The 16,062-nt window shown below is 37.5% G+C and overlaps 1 protein-coding gene across 3 annotated transcripts in view; it reads right to left on the reverse strand.

Annotated features, from left to right (window-relative positions):
* Positions 1 to 1,232: 1,232 nt before the first annotated feature.
* SINHCAF (SIN3-HDAC complex associated factor) overlaps positions 1,233 to 16,062 on the reverse strand; it is a 32,057-nt gene continuing 17,227 nt past the window's right edge. For all 3 annotated transcript variants that reach the window (XM_059185886.1, XM_059185887.1, XM_059185888.1), the window contains exons 4-6: positions 15,039 to 15,165; positions 7,562 to 7,712; positions 1,233 to 3,323 (exon numbers count right to left, since the gene is read on the reverse strand). In XM_059185886.1, coding sequence (XP_059041869.1) covers positions 3,164 to 3,323; positions 7,562 to 7,712; positions 15,039 to 15,165 — 438 coding nt within the window. In that variant the 3' untranslated portion in view covers positions 1,233 to 3,163. The remainder of the gene's footprint in view (positions 3,324 to 7,561; positions 7,713 to 15,038; positions 15,166 to 16,062) is intronic.

The following is a 16,062-nucleotide window of genomic DNA, read 5'->3' on the forward strand; positions in this document are numbered from 1 at the left end:
GGGTTGTGATCTCAGAGTCCTGGAATTAAACCCCACAGTCGAGCTCCCGGCTCAGCAGGGAGTCAATTTCTCCCTCTCCATTCTGCGTGCTCTCTCTCTCTCTCCCCCTCTCAAATGAGCACATAAAATCTTAAAAACAAAACAAAACAAAACAAAAAAACCCTTAACTGTAGCTTAGAAAGTTTGGCCCACAGGATTCATCTTTCCCAACTAATCACCTGTTCTTAAAACTTTGATATGGCAGCACCTGAGTGGCTCAAGTTAGTTGAGCACCTGCCTTCGGCTTCATGACCTCAGGATCCTTGGATCGGGTCCCATGGAGAGCCCCCGCATAGGGTTCCCTGCTCAGCAGGAGTCTGCTTCCCCCTCTCCCTCTGCACCCCCGCCATACCCCTGCTCTCTCAAGTAAATAAAATCTATTTTTTAAAAGATTTATCTATTTGACAGAGAGAGATCACAAGTAGGCAGAGCGGCAAGCAGAGAGAGAGGAGGAAGCAGGCTCGTTTCCGCTGAGCAGAAACAAGATGCGGGGCTCGATCCCAGGACCCTGAGATCATGACCTGAGCTGAAGGCAGAGGCTTAACCCACTGAGCCACCTAGGTGCCCCTCAAATAAATAAAATCATTAAAAAAAAAAAAAAGTTGATATGTATCACAACCCTTAGATCCCTCATTAATTCTGTTAAGTAAATAATTCTGTAAATTATTTTACAGGAAGTCTGGAGGCTCACAAAGGCCAAGTGACTCAAATGGCTAATAAAGAGGCAAAGCCAGAAATTAGAGACCATTATCTGACTCCAATGCCAAAATCCACCTTTCCCTATAATGAGTTGTTATAATTTCTTTAAAGTCTCAATGAGGATTCCCACTATGCCAACAGACAGTTAACAGTAAAACCACATCATAGACATTAAAACATTGGAGACATTTAAAAAAAAATAGTATGACAAAATAAAAATAAAATACAAAACAGAAGCGCAGAAAAGAAATAAGGAAAAAAAAGGAATAAACCAACCACTGGAGAAATTTCGTTCTTCATTATTAAAATCATCTTACCTACTAAAGTTAATTATTGATCATGTCAGTTACAATGTCTTGTATTTTAAAGTATCTCTCAGTAAAGAGGAGTTTTTTCTTCATGGCTTATTATAAAAACTTACAGAGTTAAACTGAGTATCTGGGAAGGCCAAAAACATTAGTTTTTCTTAACTAAGAACAAAGCCACGAAACAACTTCTTTTATTTTCTAGTAAGACTAGATTTATTCAATACCCTAAGTAAAAGTTTTGATTATAAGTATCCAACAGTATAAAAAGTACAAAACAGATTTGTAGATTTCTAATATATTAATACAAAGTGCATGACTACATACAGTACATCCTACAGGCAAAGAGGTGGAAGGGGAAAAAGAAGACTGTGGTTGAGGTCTAGTAATAAATAAATAAATACAGAAGTAGAGATGATCCATATTATAGTATATTCTACCACCAACACTGTAGCCAAAATGTACAAAAAAAAAAAAAAAACCATTTCAAAATAACAGGAGGAAGATGATAATGGCTGGGACTCTTGTAATACACCTCAAAGGCTGTGGGAGAGCCAACCCAACTCACTGTGTAGTCTGTGCATATGGTGGCTTGTAGTTTTTGCCATAAGGAAGAAATATAAAATTTTAAGTTTAGATTAAGAACTATAAAACTATAGGGTGCCCATAAAAAGTGGCTCACTCCTTACTGTTATTTATACTATCCAATTTTAAAAATCCAGTTTTAAAAATAAGCACTGAGTTATGTTACTATAAGGCAGGCAAATGATCCTCCCTTATGATGAAAAGTCTGAACTGGTGGTATGTTCTTCCTGAACATTTAGAAAAGAGGCAATGAGAGTACTTTGGTTTGGGTTCAAATAAAAGGCTTTCAAAAGAAGACTTTAGAACTGAAGAGCTCCATGTTCAGGATTTATCATTGAGTATCTCAAGGTTCACAATGCCTGACTACAAGAAGCCAAACCTAAACCAACCCACTCAGCATTAACACACACCTCTTTTCTTTTAGTAGAATTTTACTTTAATATAGTGAAAAGAAACCCAAAACCCTAATAGATTAAAACAAGTCAAACAACCACTCTACACAGATAAAACCTTCACAAAGGTCAACTGAAGTAATCCAGAGCTAAAACTGAATTGTGCAGATTTTCAATGAAGTCACCAGTCATGTAACACAAACAAAAGTCAATTATTTACACACTAGGCAAGCCCTCTAAGAAATGTGCCCCAAGAAGCATTAACCTTTGTTTATTTGTGTGTGCCATCCTGAAGACTTGCACATTTTTTCAGATAATTTAACCTTTTTAATAGAATGTGATCTCTACCATGTGGTAATGCTTTGGTACTATTCCTTTAGGATTGCTCATCCTAAAACTTGACATTTCCCCAGAGGAGCTTTGATTCTGTTTTAGAAGTTTCAGTATAGATTAAAATCTTTATCAAATATCAATATGGAGGGAGGTGACAGAGGATGCAACATATACAGTCAAATTACCTCTCTGTATATTTAGAAATTACTCCTTCAAGGTATTTGCACCAGAGAGCTCAGTCTGTCCTGCTTCATATTCAGTAGTACAGGTTTGAATCATCAGAACCTTGGCAAGACCTTATTATTGCAAAATTATTAACAACTACCTCTAGGGGCAAGTCCATGTTACTGAGTTATGACAAATTTATTATCATGTAGGAAACAAGTATAGCCAGCCATCTTAAAAAATGCCCCAACCACTGCTTCTCAATATAGAAAGACTAAAACTACATACGTTTATCATACAACAAATCCCATCTCTGTCCCCTGAAATTCCCCTAGTTTCATTCATTAGAAGGGGATTAAGAAAAAAAAAAAAAAAAGACTTAAAGAGCACTTTACAGCAGCATTCAGCTTTCCTATGAGATACTCAGCATCTTAAATATTATATACACTTTTTTTTTCTTTTAGTAAGCTAGACACTGGCTTCAGAGTTTGTGGAACTGGAGAAGTAACAACCCATTCAAAACTACTCTAGAAATTGTCTTTTGGCAGAATAGCAGGTATCCAAGTTAAAAATAGGAGGGTTTTGTTGCTTTGTTTTCTTTGCAAAATTTAAATCACTTTTGTTCCCCTTCTACCTAATCCTCAGTCACCACTCCTGAGTGGAGATGGGCAGAGGCTCTGGCCCCTGCTCCTCCGGCTTCTCAGCAGCTGTTTTCTTATTGCTGCAGCAAGGCTTGAATAGGTGCGTGTCGATGAGGACTTCCCCAAAACGGCCTTTATAGATAATCCCACAACATATTTTCTGTCTAAAAGAAAAAAATGGGAGAGAAATAGATTAATAAGGTAGAAAACTATTAGTACAAGAAAACAAAGGGGAAAAAAATCTACATCCTTATAACATCCTTATAAGTACAGGATGAGAGCGAACTTTCCAACTGAAAGGCTCCTAGAGAGACCCCCCCCATTAGCTAAGTTATGTGAATTACCCAGGCCCCTTAAATGTCACACTGGAAGCTTATTAAATATTAAGGGGGTCGGGAGTCATTCTTAGAGACAGCAGTCAGGTTCAGAAGCTGCTCCTAACATTACGAACTGTTTCCTTTAAAAATCACTGACTCTTGGAGGGGAAAAAAAACAAACAGCCATCATAAACAGGCGGATACAACTGGTAAATATAATCAAAATACAACTGGTAAATATAATCAAATATACATAAACCATAAAAAAATGACAGTACAGGGGTGCCTGGGTGGCTCAGTGGGTTAAAGCCTCCGCCTTCGGCTCAGGTCATGATCCCAGGGGCCTGGGATCGAGCCCCACATCGGGCTCTCTGCTCAGCAGGGAGCCTGCTTTCTCCTCTCTCTCTCTCTGCCTGCCTCTCTGCCTACTTGTGATCTCTGTCTGTCAAATAAGTAAATAAAATCTTAAAAAAAAAAAAAAAAAAAAGACAGTACAACAAAACATCCATGGATCACATAATCTATGGAAAAAAATAATGACGTACCCCTGTATGTCCCTCTCCAATCCCACCCTACCCCATCTCATTCTCTCCGCCCTCATTTTAAGCTGATCACTGCCTTTTTCCTTTACACTTCATAGTTTTACCACAACTGCATCTCAACATATACTGCTTGGTTATCTCCTATTTAAAAGAAACACATATATGGAATCACACTCTATGACACAATTTTTTTTGCTCAACATTGAGGTTCATACCTATTGTTATAGCTTTTATTGTATTTTATGTATAGTATTCTACCAGTTAAACATACCACAACTTATTTATCCACTCTCCTTTTCTGTAACTTCCTCTACTACAAATATGCTACACGCATCAATGCGTACCTAAATGTTTTCTATATTATGCTACTGGGATACAGAAATGGAAACATGTTCATGTTGACCTGTAAATGACAATTATCTATCCATGTGGTTCCCTTGTATTCCTATTTACTTAGGGTTTTCTTCTAAACTTTGAAGAAACATTCAAATTTATCAAGCATCTTCAAAGTACTGCTAAGATGATAAGCATTTTCCCCCTCCTTTATAAACTGTCAATGTGACAAATTTCTATCAGTTGATTTTTAATGTTTAAATCTTATATCCCTAGAATAAATCTACTCTGGTCATGATATACTCTTTTGGTTTTGAAGTTATGTCAGCTTCATAGAATGCTTGGAGCCTATGCTCTCTTTTACTCATAATCTAAAAAAGCCAATGCAAGATCAGAATCATTTGTTTCTAGAATGTCTGGCAGAACTTGCCTAAATGTACCTGGGGTTTATGAAGGGAAGACTGACCAATCAATCAACTTATTTTAAGACTATACAGGTTTTCTATTTTTTTCTTGAGACAATTTAGGTATACTTTTTCTATTAATGTATCCACTTCACCTATATGTTCAATTTAATGGCATACAGATATTTGTAATGTCCTACTGACTTTTAGATTTTTTTTTTAATTTATTTGTCAGAGTGAGGAACAGAGTGAGGAACAGAGAGAGAACACAAGCAGAGGGAACAGCAGGAAGAGGGAGAAGCAGGCTCCCTGCTGAGCAAGGAGCCCAATGTGGGGACTTGATCCCAGGACCCTGGGACCTGAGCTGAAGGCAGATGCTTAACAGACTGAACTACCCAAGAGTTCCTAAAATTTGTTTTATTTATAGCTAATCTCCCTTTTTTTATCCAAGATACTTATGTGTATTATCTTTCTTTTCTTTATGTGTTTCATCTCTAGCAGTTTTTTTTTTTGGTCAAGTCTTTTTCAAGATCCAACTCTTATCCTTACTGATCCTATTCACTGCATACTGGTTTTCTTTTTTTTTTTTTTTTTTTTTTAAAGATTTTATTTATTTATTTGACAGAGAGAAATCACAAGTAGACAGAGAGGCAGGCAGAGAGAGAGAGGAGGAAGCAGGCTCCCTGCTGAGCAGAGAGCCCGATGCGGGACTTGATCCCAGGACCCTGAGATCATGACCTGAGCCGAAGGCAGCGGCTTAACCCACTGAGCCACCCAGGTGCCCGCATACTGGTTTTCTATTCCCTGTTTCTACTCTTATCTTCAAGACCTCCTTGCTTTTATTTTTCTTTGTAGTGGGCTTCATTAATCTTTAAACTGGATACATATCATTTCATTTATTTTTAGTCTTTCTTTTCTAAGCATTAAAGACATTAACTTGGGGCGCCTGGGTGGCTCAGTCAGCTAAGCATCTTCAGCTCACGTCATGATCCTAGGGTCCTGGGATCCAGCCCCACATCAGGGTCCCAGCTCAGGAGGAAGACCTGCTTCTCCCCCTCCTGCTCTCCCTGCTTGTGCACGTGCTCTGTGCTCTCTTACACAAGGTCTCTGTCAAATAAATAAATAAAATCTTAAATAAATAAATAAATAAATAAATAAAGGCATTAACTTTCCCTCCAACTCTTTTAAACTTCATACCATATGTTCTGATTCGTGTTATTTTTCAGTTACTCTTTATTTATAAAAATTTTCTCATTTATATCATACTTTCTCCTTTGGACTCATGGTTTCTTAATTTACAAATATATAGAGGTTTTCTACTTTCATCTTGTTTTGTTAGGTATATTTCAGTAATTTTTAAGCATTCTGCCCTCCCCTTTTTGACTATGGAGGTTTTCACTCTACCTATTCTTTTAGTGGTGACATGGTTCATCTAGTCACAAAGTTATTCAATGTATTTATTCTTAACATTGCAAAGGATGCTAGGATACCTTAACTCCTATCACTTTTATTGTCTAGACTTAAATGATACAGTTGTCTTGTAATTCTTTCTCTCTTTTCACTCCCACAACTACTCTTATTTCAAGCAGTCAGTGTTTGTTTAAATCTACCTAAATGTTTGCTACTTTATCTACCCTCAGAATTTTAATCTTGGATCTTTTTCTACCTGTAGAACTCCCATGTTTAAGGTCAACTTGGCAGCTAATTCTCAAATTTTTTTTCCCAGTCAAAAAGTCTTGGAGCACCTGGGTAACTCAGTGGGTTGAACCTCTCCCTTCAGCTCAGGTCATGATCTCAGGGTCCTGGCCCACATCGGGCTCTCTGCTAGGTGGGGAGCCTGCTTCCCATCCCCACCTGCCTGCCTCTCTACCTACCTGTGATCTCTGTCAAATAAATAAATAAAATCTTTTAAAAAAAAAAAAAAAAGTCTTATGCCCTTATTCATAGAAGATAGTTTTTTTTTAAAGTTCATTTATTTTAAGTAATCTCCATATCCAACATAGGGCTCAAAGTCATACCCTCAAGATCAAGAGTCCCATGCTCTTCCAACTGAACCATCCAGGTGCCCCACACAAAGGAAACTTTTGATACATATAATTCTAGGTTGAGAGTTACTAACCCTTGGTCCATTAAGGATATTAATCTATTGTTTTTTTAATTTCCTTTGTTCATGCTGAGAACTCAGCTTTGCATGTTTGCTGTTCCTTTGAAAATAATGTCTTTTTTCCCCTCACTGCTTAAAGATGTTTTGTATGTTCCATAGTTTCACTGTAATAATAAGCCATCTATGTGAGAATTTTCTCTATCATGAGATAAACGCTTATTATCTCACTTTCGTTAGTCTTCCCAAATCTGTGAAAAAGAAAAATCCTTAATCACTTTCTCTTTGACTATTCTTTCCTGGTCTATTCTCTCTTCCTTGACTTTGGGGGTCCCACATACACTTAGCAGTTTGGTCTCTGATTATTCCTATTAATTTACTTATGAATGCTATTTTTAAAGACTTAAAAAGAACATGTGTTTCTAGCTTTTACTTTTTTCAGTGAGAGAACTAGTCAGAGAGCAGTCACACTAGTCTATTCCATTATAGGAAATTTAGGTTCCCTAATGTGATTTTTATTTCACATCAATTTTAATAGGAAAGCACACAAAATCCCAACTCTCAGCTCAATTCTTGCTTAATCCACCTCCAACCATGTGTGCTACCAGCTGTTTGCCAAATGCCATTTAATTGCTAAGGAAGTGGGAAACCATTGCCTGTAATTAAGAAGGTATGCTGGTTATAGAGATATTTTGTTGCTTTTACCTTTTCCAGTATGTGAGATCTAAAAAGGAAAAAACTGGCGTTCTGTTAGAGCCAGAGGCCATCTCTGTATCTGAGCCATCATCTGACTGGTTACTATAGCAAGGAGACTGAGCTGGGGAGGCACTTGAGGTGGTACTGTGAGCATCAGAATCTGTAATAAAGACAAAAAAAAAGTATAATTTCATTATATGCAACTAAGGTTCAGCATAAAAACTGTGAATGAATTAGTAAAAAATAAAAAAAGAATTTATTTTCTATTTACTACTAGTATTTGAAGACATTTGTACTAAAGTGTTTTTGAAAGAAAATGAGGACATAAGCCTCCAGGAAGATAAGAATAGACACCTTGCCCCATTCTTCCTACTAATAAAGTACAACTAAAAACCCTGGATATTACATACAAAACAAACCTAAAGACTCTGAAAGCTGACAACAGTTAGAGAGCTTAACCCAAGGAAAGATGTAGTAGTGAGTTCCCTAGTTTTCATGGGTTTTCTTTTTGCCTCATAAATCACAGTCTTGAAGACAGAAAAGCCAGCAACCCAGGAATGCCAATAGGTATAGACTACCCCCCTCAAAAAAAAGTGCCAACAAAACCCTGCTCTTTAAACAAAAGGTCAGGAGGAAGTGGCAGCCTAATAAAGACAGGAAACTTTTATTAGACAATAATCACTCTATTCAAGCACCACAGAAAAAAGAGGCCCAATTGCACCCACCCCAGCACAGGCCAAGTAGGAAGCCTAAAATTTCTATCTTCATTAAGATTGGTATGAAACCTACAACTCTACCGCACTGTCAAAGGGAAGCATGTTAAGAGTCAGGACTTTCACCATGGCCCACCAGGAATGAATACCCCTACCATTTGGGAGCTTTAACTTCCACCCCCATCCCATTGCAATAAGGAGCTCCTTCCACCTCAGGTGTCAGTGGAGCTGGGGGCGGGGGGGCTGGCTTTTAACACCACTAGGCAGTAACTTTTTTTTTTTTTTTTTTTTTTTTTTTGCCTATTTTATTTTTTATTTTAGGCAGTAACTTTTAACACTTCTGCTATAGGGGTGTCCAAAAAAGCCAGTAAAATCAAAGGTTTAAATAAGAAGATCCATAACATAATTTTTAAATGTCCAGGTTTCAATTTATTTTTATTTAAATTCAATTAACATATACTGTATTATTAGTTTCTGAGGTAGAATTCAGTGATTTATCAGGTGAATATAACACCCAGTGCTCATTTAAGTGCCCTCCTTATTAATGCCCCATCACCCAGTTACCCATCCTCCCACCCACCTCCCCACCTTCCCCCACAAGTTTGTTCCCTAGAGTTAAAAGTCTATTAATGGTTTGCCTCACTCTCTATTTTCATCTGATTTTATTTTTCCTTTCCTTCCTCTATGTTCTCTGTTTTGTTTCTTAAATTCCACAGGTTTCAATTTTAAAAAAATGTCTCAGGGGTGCCTGGGCAGCTCTGCCGGTTAAGTGCCCGACTTATGATTTCTGCTCAGGTCTTGATCTCAGGGCCGTGGGTCTGGATCCCATTTGGGGCTCCATCCCAGGCATGGAAACTACGAGAGAAAGAGAGAAAGAAAGAAAGAAAAAAAGAAAGAAAGAAAAGGAAATGAAAAGAAAAGAAAAGAAAAGAAAGAGAAAAAAAGAGGGACATCAGGTGGCTCAATCAGTTAAGTGTCTCTTGATTCCAGCTCAGGTCATGATTTCAGGGTCCTGCGATCAAGCCCCATGTCAGGCTTTGTGCTCAGCAGGCAGTCTACGTGAGGATTTCTCTCTCTCTTTCTCTCTGCCCTTTCCCCTGCTTGTGTGCACTCTCTGTCTCTCTCAAATAAATAAATCTTTAAAAAAAAAAAAATCCCTTACAGGGGCACCTTTGGTAGAGCTTAGTTAGTAGAGCACTCTATTCTTGATCCTGGGGTCATGACTTCTAAGTTCTATACCCACGGCACAGTTTACTTTAAAAAATAAAAAATAATAATTAATTAATTAAGAAAAAAAGAAAGAATGAATGAAATAATTTAGTAATTTAAAAGCCCCCAGGGGCACCTGGGTGGCTCAGTGGGTTAAAGCCTCTGCCTTCAGCTCGGGTCATGGATCGAGCCCCGCATCAGGCTCTCTGCTCAGCGGGAAGCCTGCTTCCCCTCTCTCTCTCTGCCTGCCTCTCTACTTGTGATTTCTGTCTCAAATAAATAAATAAAATCTTTAAAAGCCCCCATATCTAGAACCAAGATCTCAAACTTAAAGAAAAGGTAAGCATATACTAGCACCAAAATGACAGAGATGTTAGAATTAACTAACCAAGATTTTAACAACTATTGACAAAAATGCTTCAGTAAGCCATCATGAACATGACTGAAACAAATGAAAAAAGAGTCTCTGTGAATAGATCTCAGTTTAAAAAATAAACAAAAGCTACAAAGAAGAACGAAGTGGAACTGAAATTTGACCCGGGGGGGGGCAACAAATGAAATAAAAAACTCAGTGGATGTGCTTAACAGCAGAATGGAGGGGAGAGAGGAAACAATCAATGAACTGGAAGAAAGAACACCAGAAATTACCCAACCTGAACAACACAGACAAAACTGAATAGAGACTTAGAGACCTCTGGGACTATAACCAAAAATCTGCATTTGTGTCACTGTAGTCCTGGAAAGAGAGAGAGGGCGGAGGTGAAAATGTACTCAAAGATATATAAAGGCTGAGAATTTGCCAAATTTGGCAAGAGACATAAACCAATATATTCCAAGAAGCTGAAAAAAATTCCAAACAGGATGTACTCAAAGCAATCAATACTAAGAATTTAATTTCTTTTTTTTTTTAAAGATTTTATTTATTTATTTGACAGAAATCACATGTAGGCAGAGAGGCAGACAGAGAGAGAGAGGAGGAAGCAGGCTCCCTGCGGAGCAGAGAGCCCAATGCGGGGCTCGATCCCAGGACCCTGGGATCATTACCTGAGGGGAAAGCAGAGGCTTTAACCTACTGAGCCACCCAGGCGCCCCAAGAATTTAATTTCTTAAAGCTTAAGACAGAGGAAAAAAATCTTAAAAGCAACCAAAGGAAAATACCTTACCTATAAAGGAAAAACAACAGATCTTAATTTCAAAAGGCAATTCATCAGATACAAGCTAAACATGACTTATTATTTTTGCCCTTAAAAGACAAGTCAAATTTACAAGCCAGAAAGTAAACCTTTTGATTGATGATCACCATGCTCTAAGGCTTTCATATTGCTATTCTCCAGTGACACCAATTTCACAAATAAGGGTTGAGCTTACTACATTCCCCACTCCCCATAAAGGTGGATAGAGCACTCATCTAATTCAAAGAACCAAATAAATCTTTTTTTTTAATTTCTTAAATTTTTTTATTAACATATAATGTATTATTAGCCCCAGGGGTACAGGTCTGTGAATTGCCAAGTTTATACATTTCACAGCACTCATTATAGCAAATACCCTCCCCAGTGTCCATAACCCCACCACCCTCTCCCTACCCCCCTCCACCAGGCAACCCTCAGTTTGTTTTGTGAGATTAAGAGTCTCTTATGGTTTGTCTCCCTCCGATCCCATCTTGTTTCATTTCAAATTAATCGTTTTTAAAGATTTATTTATTTATGTGAGAGAATGAGAGCATGCAAGTAGGGGATGGGGGATAGGGGGAGGGAGAAAGGGTCTCAAGCAGACTCCAACTGGAGCCTCCATCTCCTGACCCTGAGATCACAACCCAAGGAAAAACCAAGAGTCTGACACATATCCCACTGCACCACCCAGGTGCCCTACCCAATCAATATTTATTAAGGATGTATATATTACATATCAAACCCCATGTCGTTTCCTACATGGCAAGAAAGACTGAAAAAAAACCTATGACTAGAGCTTACGGTGCTTTGTATTAACAAAAGTTTACCTACAAAATCCTCAAGAACAGCAGGCTTTAAGAAATAAGTCTCCTGGAATGTTTTTAAAAGGCTTCCCAAACAATTAGCAGCAGCAATCAGCTCAACGCTGGCGAAGAAAACTCACATCCTAGGAAGTACTTAATATCTAACAAACATTTGAAGCTGCAGTTTATTAGATCATTTTCTACCCATAAAAATGGCAATTTCATATGGTTTAATCTACCACTTGGGATACTAGGATACAACTAACTATATAAAAATGCTGTAAGGAAGAAAATTCTCTTCTAGAATGCAGGGCTGGAAATTCTTCAAAGAAATTACAATTTTTAAAATCTTAAAAATTGTGGGATTTGAAAAGGCACAAAGGAGTAATTAGTTAGCATGGGGTAGGTAGGGATGATGAGCAAAGTAGTAGAAGCAGAACACACTATGCACAGAAAGGGAACTGATTCAGCCCAAATATTCTTTGCCTAAAATAAGACTTCCAAGAGGCTCACTAGGGATTTTCAACTTTATTCCACAGCAACCAGAATTCACTGTAGATTTTAAGGATTTAAAAAAAAAAAAGGAATAACAATTATATAGGAATTTGTTTTGTTTTATAAAACCCCTTTTAACTTGATTATCCCCATTTCTCAGATTAGAACAATATAGTTCAATGTTAAGTACCACAAGGGTCACATATTTGTTAAGTTTCAAGAATAGTAACTCAAATCCAGATCTTCAAGCTCTAGGTCTAATGTCTTTCCAGTATACCACACAAAAGAAAGCCTATCTCAGAAAGAAAAATAAAGGTCAGGCACATGCAAGATGCATGGAAGCAATATATAACCAGAGGTGGGAACACCATTTAGTGGGTGATGTATATAAATTCAAGTAACTCAAAACTGTGATGTTGCACACAGGTGCTGACAATTCACAATGCACATGGGAAAACCCCATTTCAGTCTAAGCCTACAAAGCCCACACACCTTTTTCAAAGGGACTTATTTTCAGTCTTCAATCCCTCCCTCCACAACACAGCTTTATAATATAAATCTAAAATTACAACGGACATATTCCCTTAGGTAAGGCAAAACTGAGTCAGGTATCACTTTCCCCATAATTATAGGGAGGAGCTAAGAATATACATATGAATAATCAATTCCTTTAACCTTCAAGTGGTAGAAGAAAATAGCTATTTCCCAAATGTTCATTAAAACTTAGTAAGAATGGAGGGTAGAGTCAGTCTTTTGCTTTTCCCCAGGTGATAGCTGATTAAGAAGGGAACATACATAAACAAACAATCCAGTTACAAAATGGACAGAGGACCTTAATAGACATTTTTCCAAAAGAAAGAGGAAAAGGACAAAAAATAACAAGTGTTCATAAGGCTGTGAAGAAAAAGGGAACCCTTGTGCACTGTTGATGGGAATGCAAACTGGTACAACCACTGCAGAAAACAGTATGGAGGTTCCCTCAAAAATTTAAAAATAGAAATATGTGATCCAGTAATTCCACTACTGCATTTTTACCAAATGAAAATGAAAACACTAATTTGAAAAGATGTACGCATCCCTATGTTTACTGTAGCATTATACACAATGGCCAAGATACGGAAGCAACCCAAGTGTCCATCTATATAAATAAATGAATAAAGATGGGGGGTGGTGGGTGTGCATGTATGTGCGTGCACTCAAAATGTGCAGGAATATTACACAACCCTAAAGAACGAGACTTTCAAAAGAAGGTTTGCAATCATGTGGATAGAGCTATAGTAGAGCATTATGCTAACCAAAATAGGTTAGTCAGAGAAAGACAAATACCATATGATTTCACTTATATGTGGAACTTAAGAAATAAAAGAGATGAACATGGGGGTGGGAGTGAGGCAAACCAGAAAAAAGACTCTTAACTCTTAACCTAAGTAACAAACTAGGCATTACTTAAGGGTGGTGGTTGGGGGGGGGGGGGGGAGAATGGGCTAAATGGGAGATGGGTATTCAGGAGGGCAGGTATTGGACAGAGCATTGTTCTTTATCATATGTACGTATGTATCATATGTAAGTAATAAATCACAAAATTCTACTCCTGAAACAAATATTACACTGTATGTTAACTGGAATTTAAGTCAAAACTTAGAGGAAAAAATGTTTTAAATAAAAGAAAAGAACACAGATAATTTAAATATACACATATCTGATAATACCTAAATATTTTACTACAAAGTATTACAATATTTTAGTTGAAGATTAAATAAATCTATCATCAGAGTAACTATAGGCTAGTAACATCTACTTAAAAAAAGCAGAGAGTCAGCAGAAGAACTGCAAAGACTTCAAAGTTGTGAGTATTGATTATACCACCCTAGAGAGCAGGGTGGTATTACTCAAAGATCACAGGGCTTTGAAGTCAAGACAAACCAGAGGTTTGGGGCGCCTGGGTGGCTCAGAGGGTTAAAGCCTCTGCCTTCGGCTCAGGTCATGATCCCAGGGTCCTAGGATCGAGCCCCGCATCGGGCTCTCTCCTTGTTGGAGAGCCTGCTTCCTCCTCTCTCTCTCTCTGCCTGCCTCTCTGCCTACTTGTGATCTCTCTCTGTCGAATAAATAAAATCTTAAAAAAAAAAAAAAAATGATTACAACGGTAATCTTTAAAAAAAAAAAAAAAAAAGACAAACCAGAGGTTGAATTCATCTCTATCATTGTTACTAAGTGACCTGGGTTAAGGTTAAATCACCACTCTACTTCATATTCTAATCTCTAAAACAAATCATTGAGATGGCTATGTATGTAAAATGCTTGGTACATACACCAAAATGTCCAAGAGATGACAGTTCTCTTTTCCTTACTCTACCTTATCAGTATATTTAACTATCTTTTACCATTATTCTAGAACAAGCACTGGAGCACCTGGGTGGCTCAGTCAGTTAAGCATCTGTCTTCAGCTGAGGTCATGATCCTGGGGCCTTGGGACAGAGTCCCACATGGAGATTCTTGCTCAGCAGGGACCCTGCTTTTCCCTCTCCTACTCTCCCTGCTTGTGTTCCCTCTCTTGCTGTCTCCCTATCTCTTAAAAAAAAAAAGTGTATAAGCCCATATTAGTTTGTCATTCCTTTCCTATTCCATCACACATAACACACACTGCCCCAGAAACCTCAAGTCCTAAGGCTAGCTTTACTGCATTCTGTGAGTTATGATTTCTGAAGTTACCTTCCTAAAACCTGGGCCTTAGTGTCATATCGTCCACTAATTATTTACATACCTTTTCTGCACATCTCTAGAACTCAATTTCTTTATGCATAAAAAACAAGCGAACAAGCTTGAAAAACCACTTTCTAGAAAGTGTCAGATAGTAATAATGAGATCTGAGTGGTCAGAGGGGTCTCCACACATTCTGAAGAAGTAGCTGGTCAAAGTACTTTGATGACATCAAAATTATAGTTCCACAAGTCCACAGAAATAGCTCTATAGTACACAACACCCTCAAACACGTTTTTAAAATAAATTTAGCAAACCTATACATACCATATGCCACCCCCAGACAAAAATAAAAAACAACGATTCATAAGTACCTATATTTCAATATCAAACTTACTGTGACGTTTAAATTCCTTCTGTAGTTTACTGATCTGGTTGCTTTTTATCCTGTTTCCAGATAGAGTTTTCACTTTCTTTGGTTTCAATGTAGTCTTCAGACTGGGTCCTGCCCTTGCATCTACCACCTGGAAGAAAATACTGAATATTTAATACCATTTAAAAAAAACGATACCTCTTTTATTCCTTCAGTTCAGATAAATGCCTATTTGAAGGAGCCAAAATTGAGAACCAGCTTTCTATTCAGAGTATTTGAGAGTCCACATGGACTTTTAATCATCACATGGTATTAAAAAATACCATGTACAAAAAATTGAAATAGATTTATATACAGCAAGAATGACCTAGGAGGTTAAAGAAAATCAAGCCTAGTAATAACTAACATTCCTATGAGACAGTGTTTTATGGTTTAAAAAACTTTCATACACTTTTGATTTTACCCTCACTACATAGTAGTAAGGGGACTATTTTTGTTACTCCAATTTAGGGTGAAGGAAAACAGGAGAAATTATCTTTTCTTATATTTCACTAAGCTAGTAAGTAAATGGGAAAAAAATGGGTAAGGAGGGGTACAAGACTCAAATCAAGGTTTTCACACCTATGCTTTATCCTTTTTTCCATTACATGCTTTAATCCCTGAGGTCACTTACAGGATGGCAATGGTATATTCTTACACCACCTAGCACGGTCGCTGGTTCAGCCCTGCATGGTATCACTTCTCATGAATTGAGTCACACTTGCTATTTGCACATTTCTACCCTTAAAAAGTTTGCCATCACCTTCAAAATCACAATTTGGATCATCTCTAAATAAAGCTAAAGAAAACTCACTTTTTTATAAAATTTAAGACTCACAAAAACCTAATAATGTAACATGGTCACCAAATGACAATGTAAGGCTAGTGTCAGGAAAAAAGATAAAGAATAAACGCCTCCTTAAAAAAAGATTTTGTATAAATGCCATAAATGTTCTGAAAGCTAGCATATAGAAGAATTAGGGGCACCTGGGTGGCTCAGTGGGTTAAG

Source organism: Mustela lutreola, chromosome 8, assembly GCF_030435805.1.
Source record: "Mustela lutreola isolate mMusLut2 chromosome 8, mMusLut2.pri, whole genome shotgun sequence".
Classification (NCBI taxonomy): Eukaryota; Metazoa; Chordata; class Mammalia; order Carnivora; family Mustelidae; genus Mustela; species Mustela lutreola.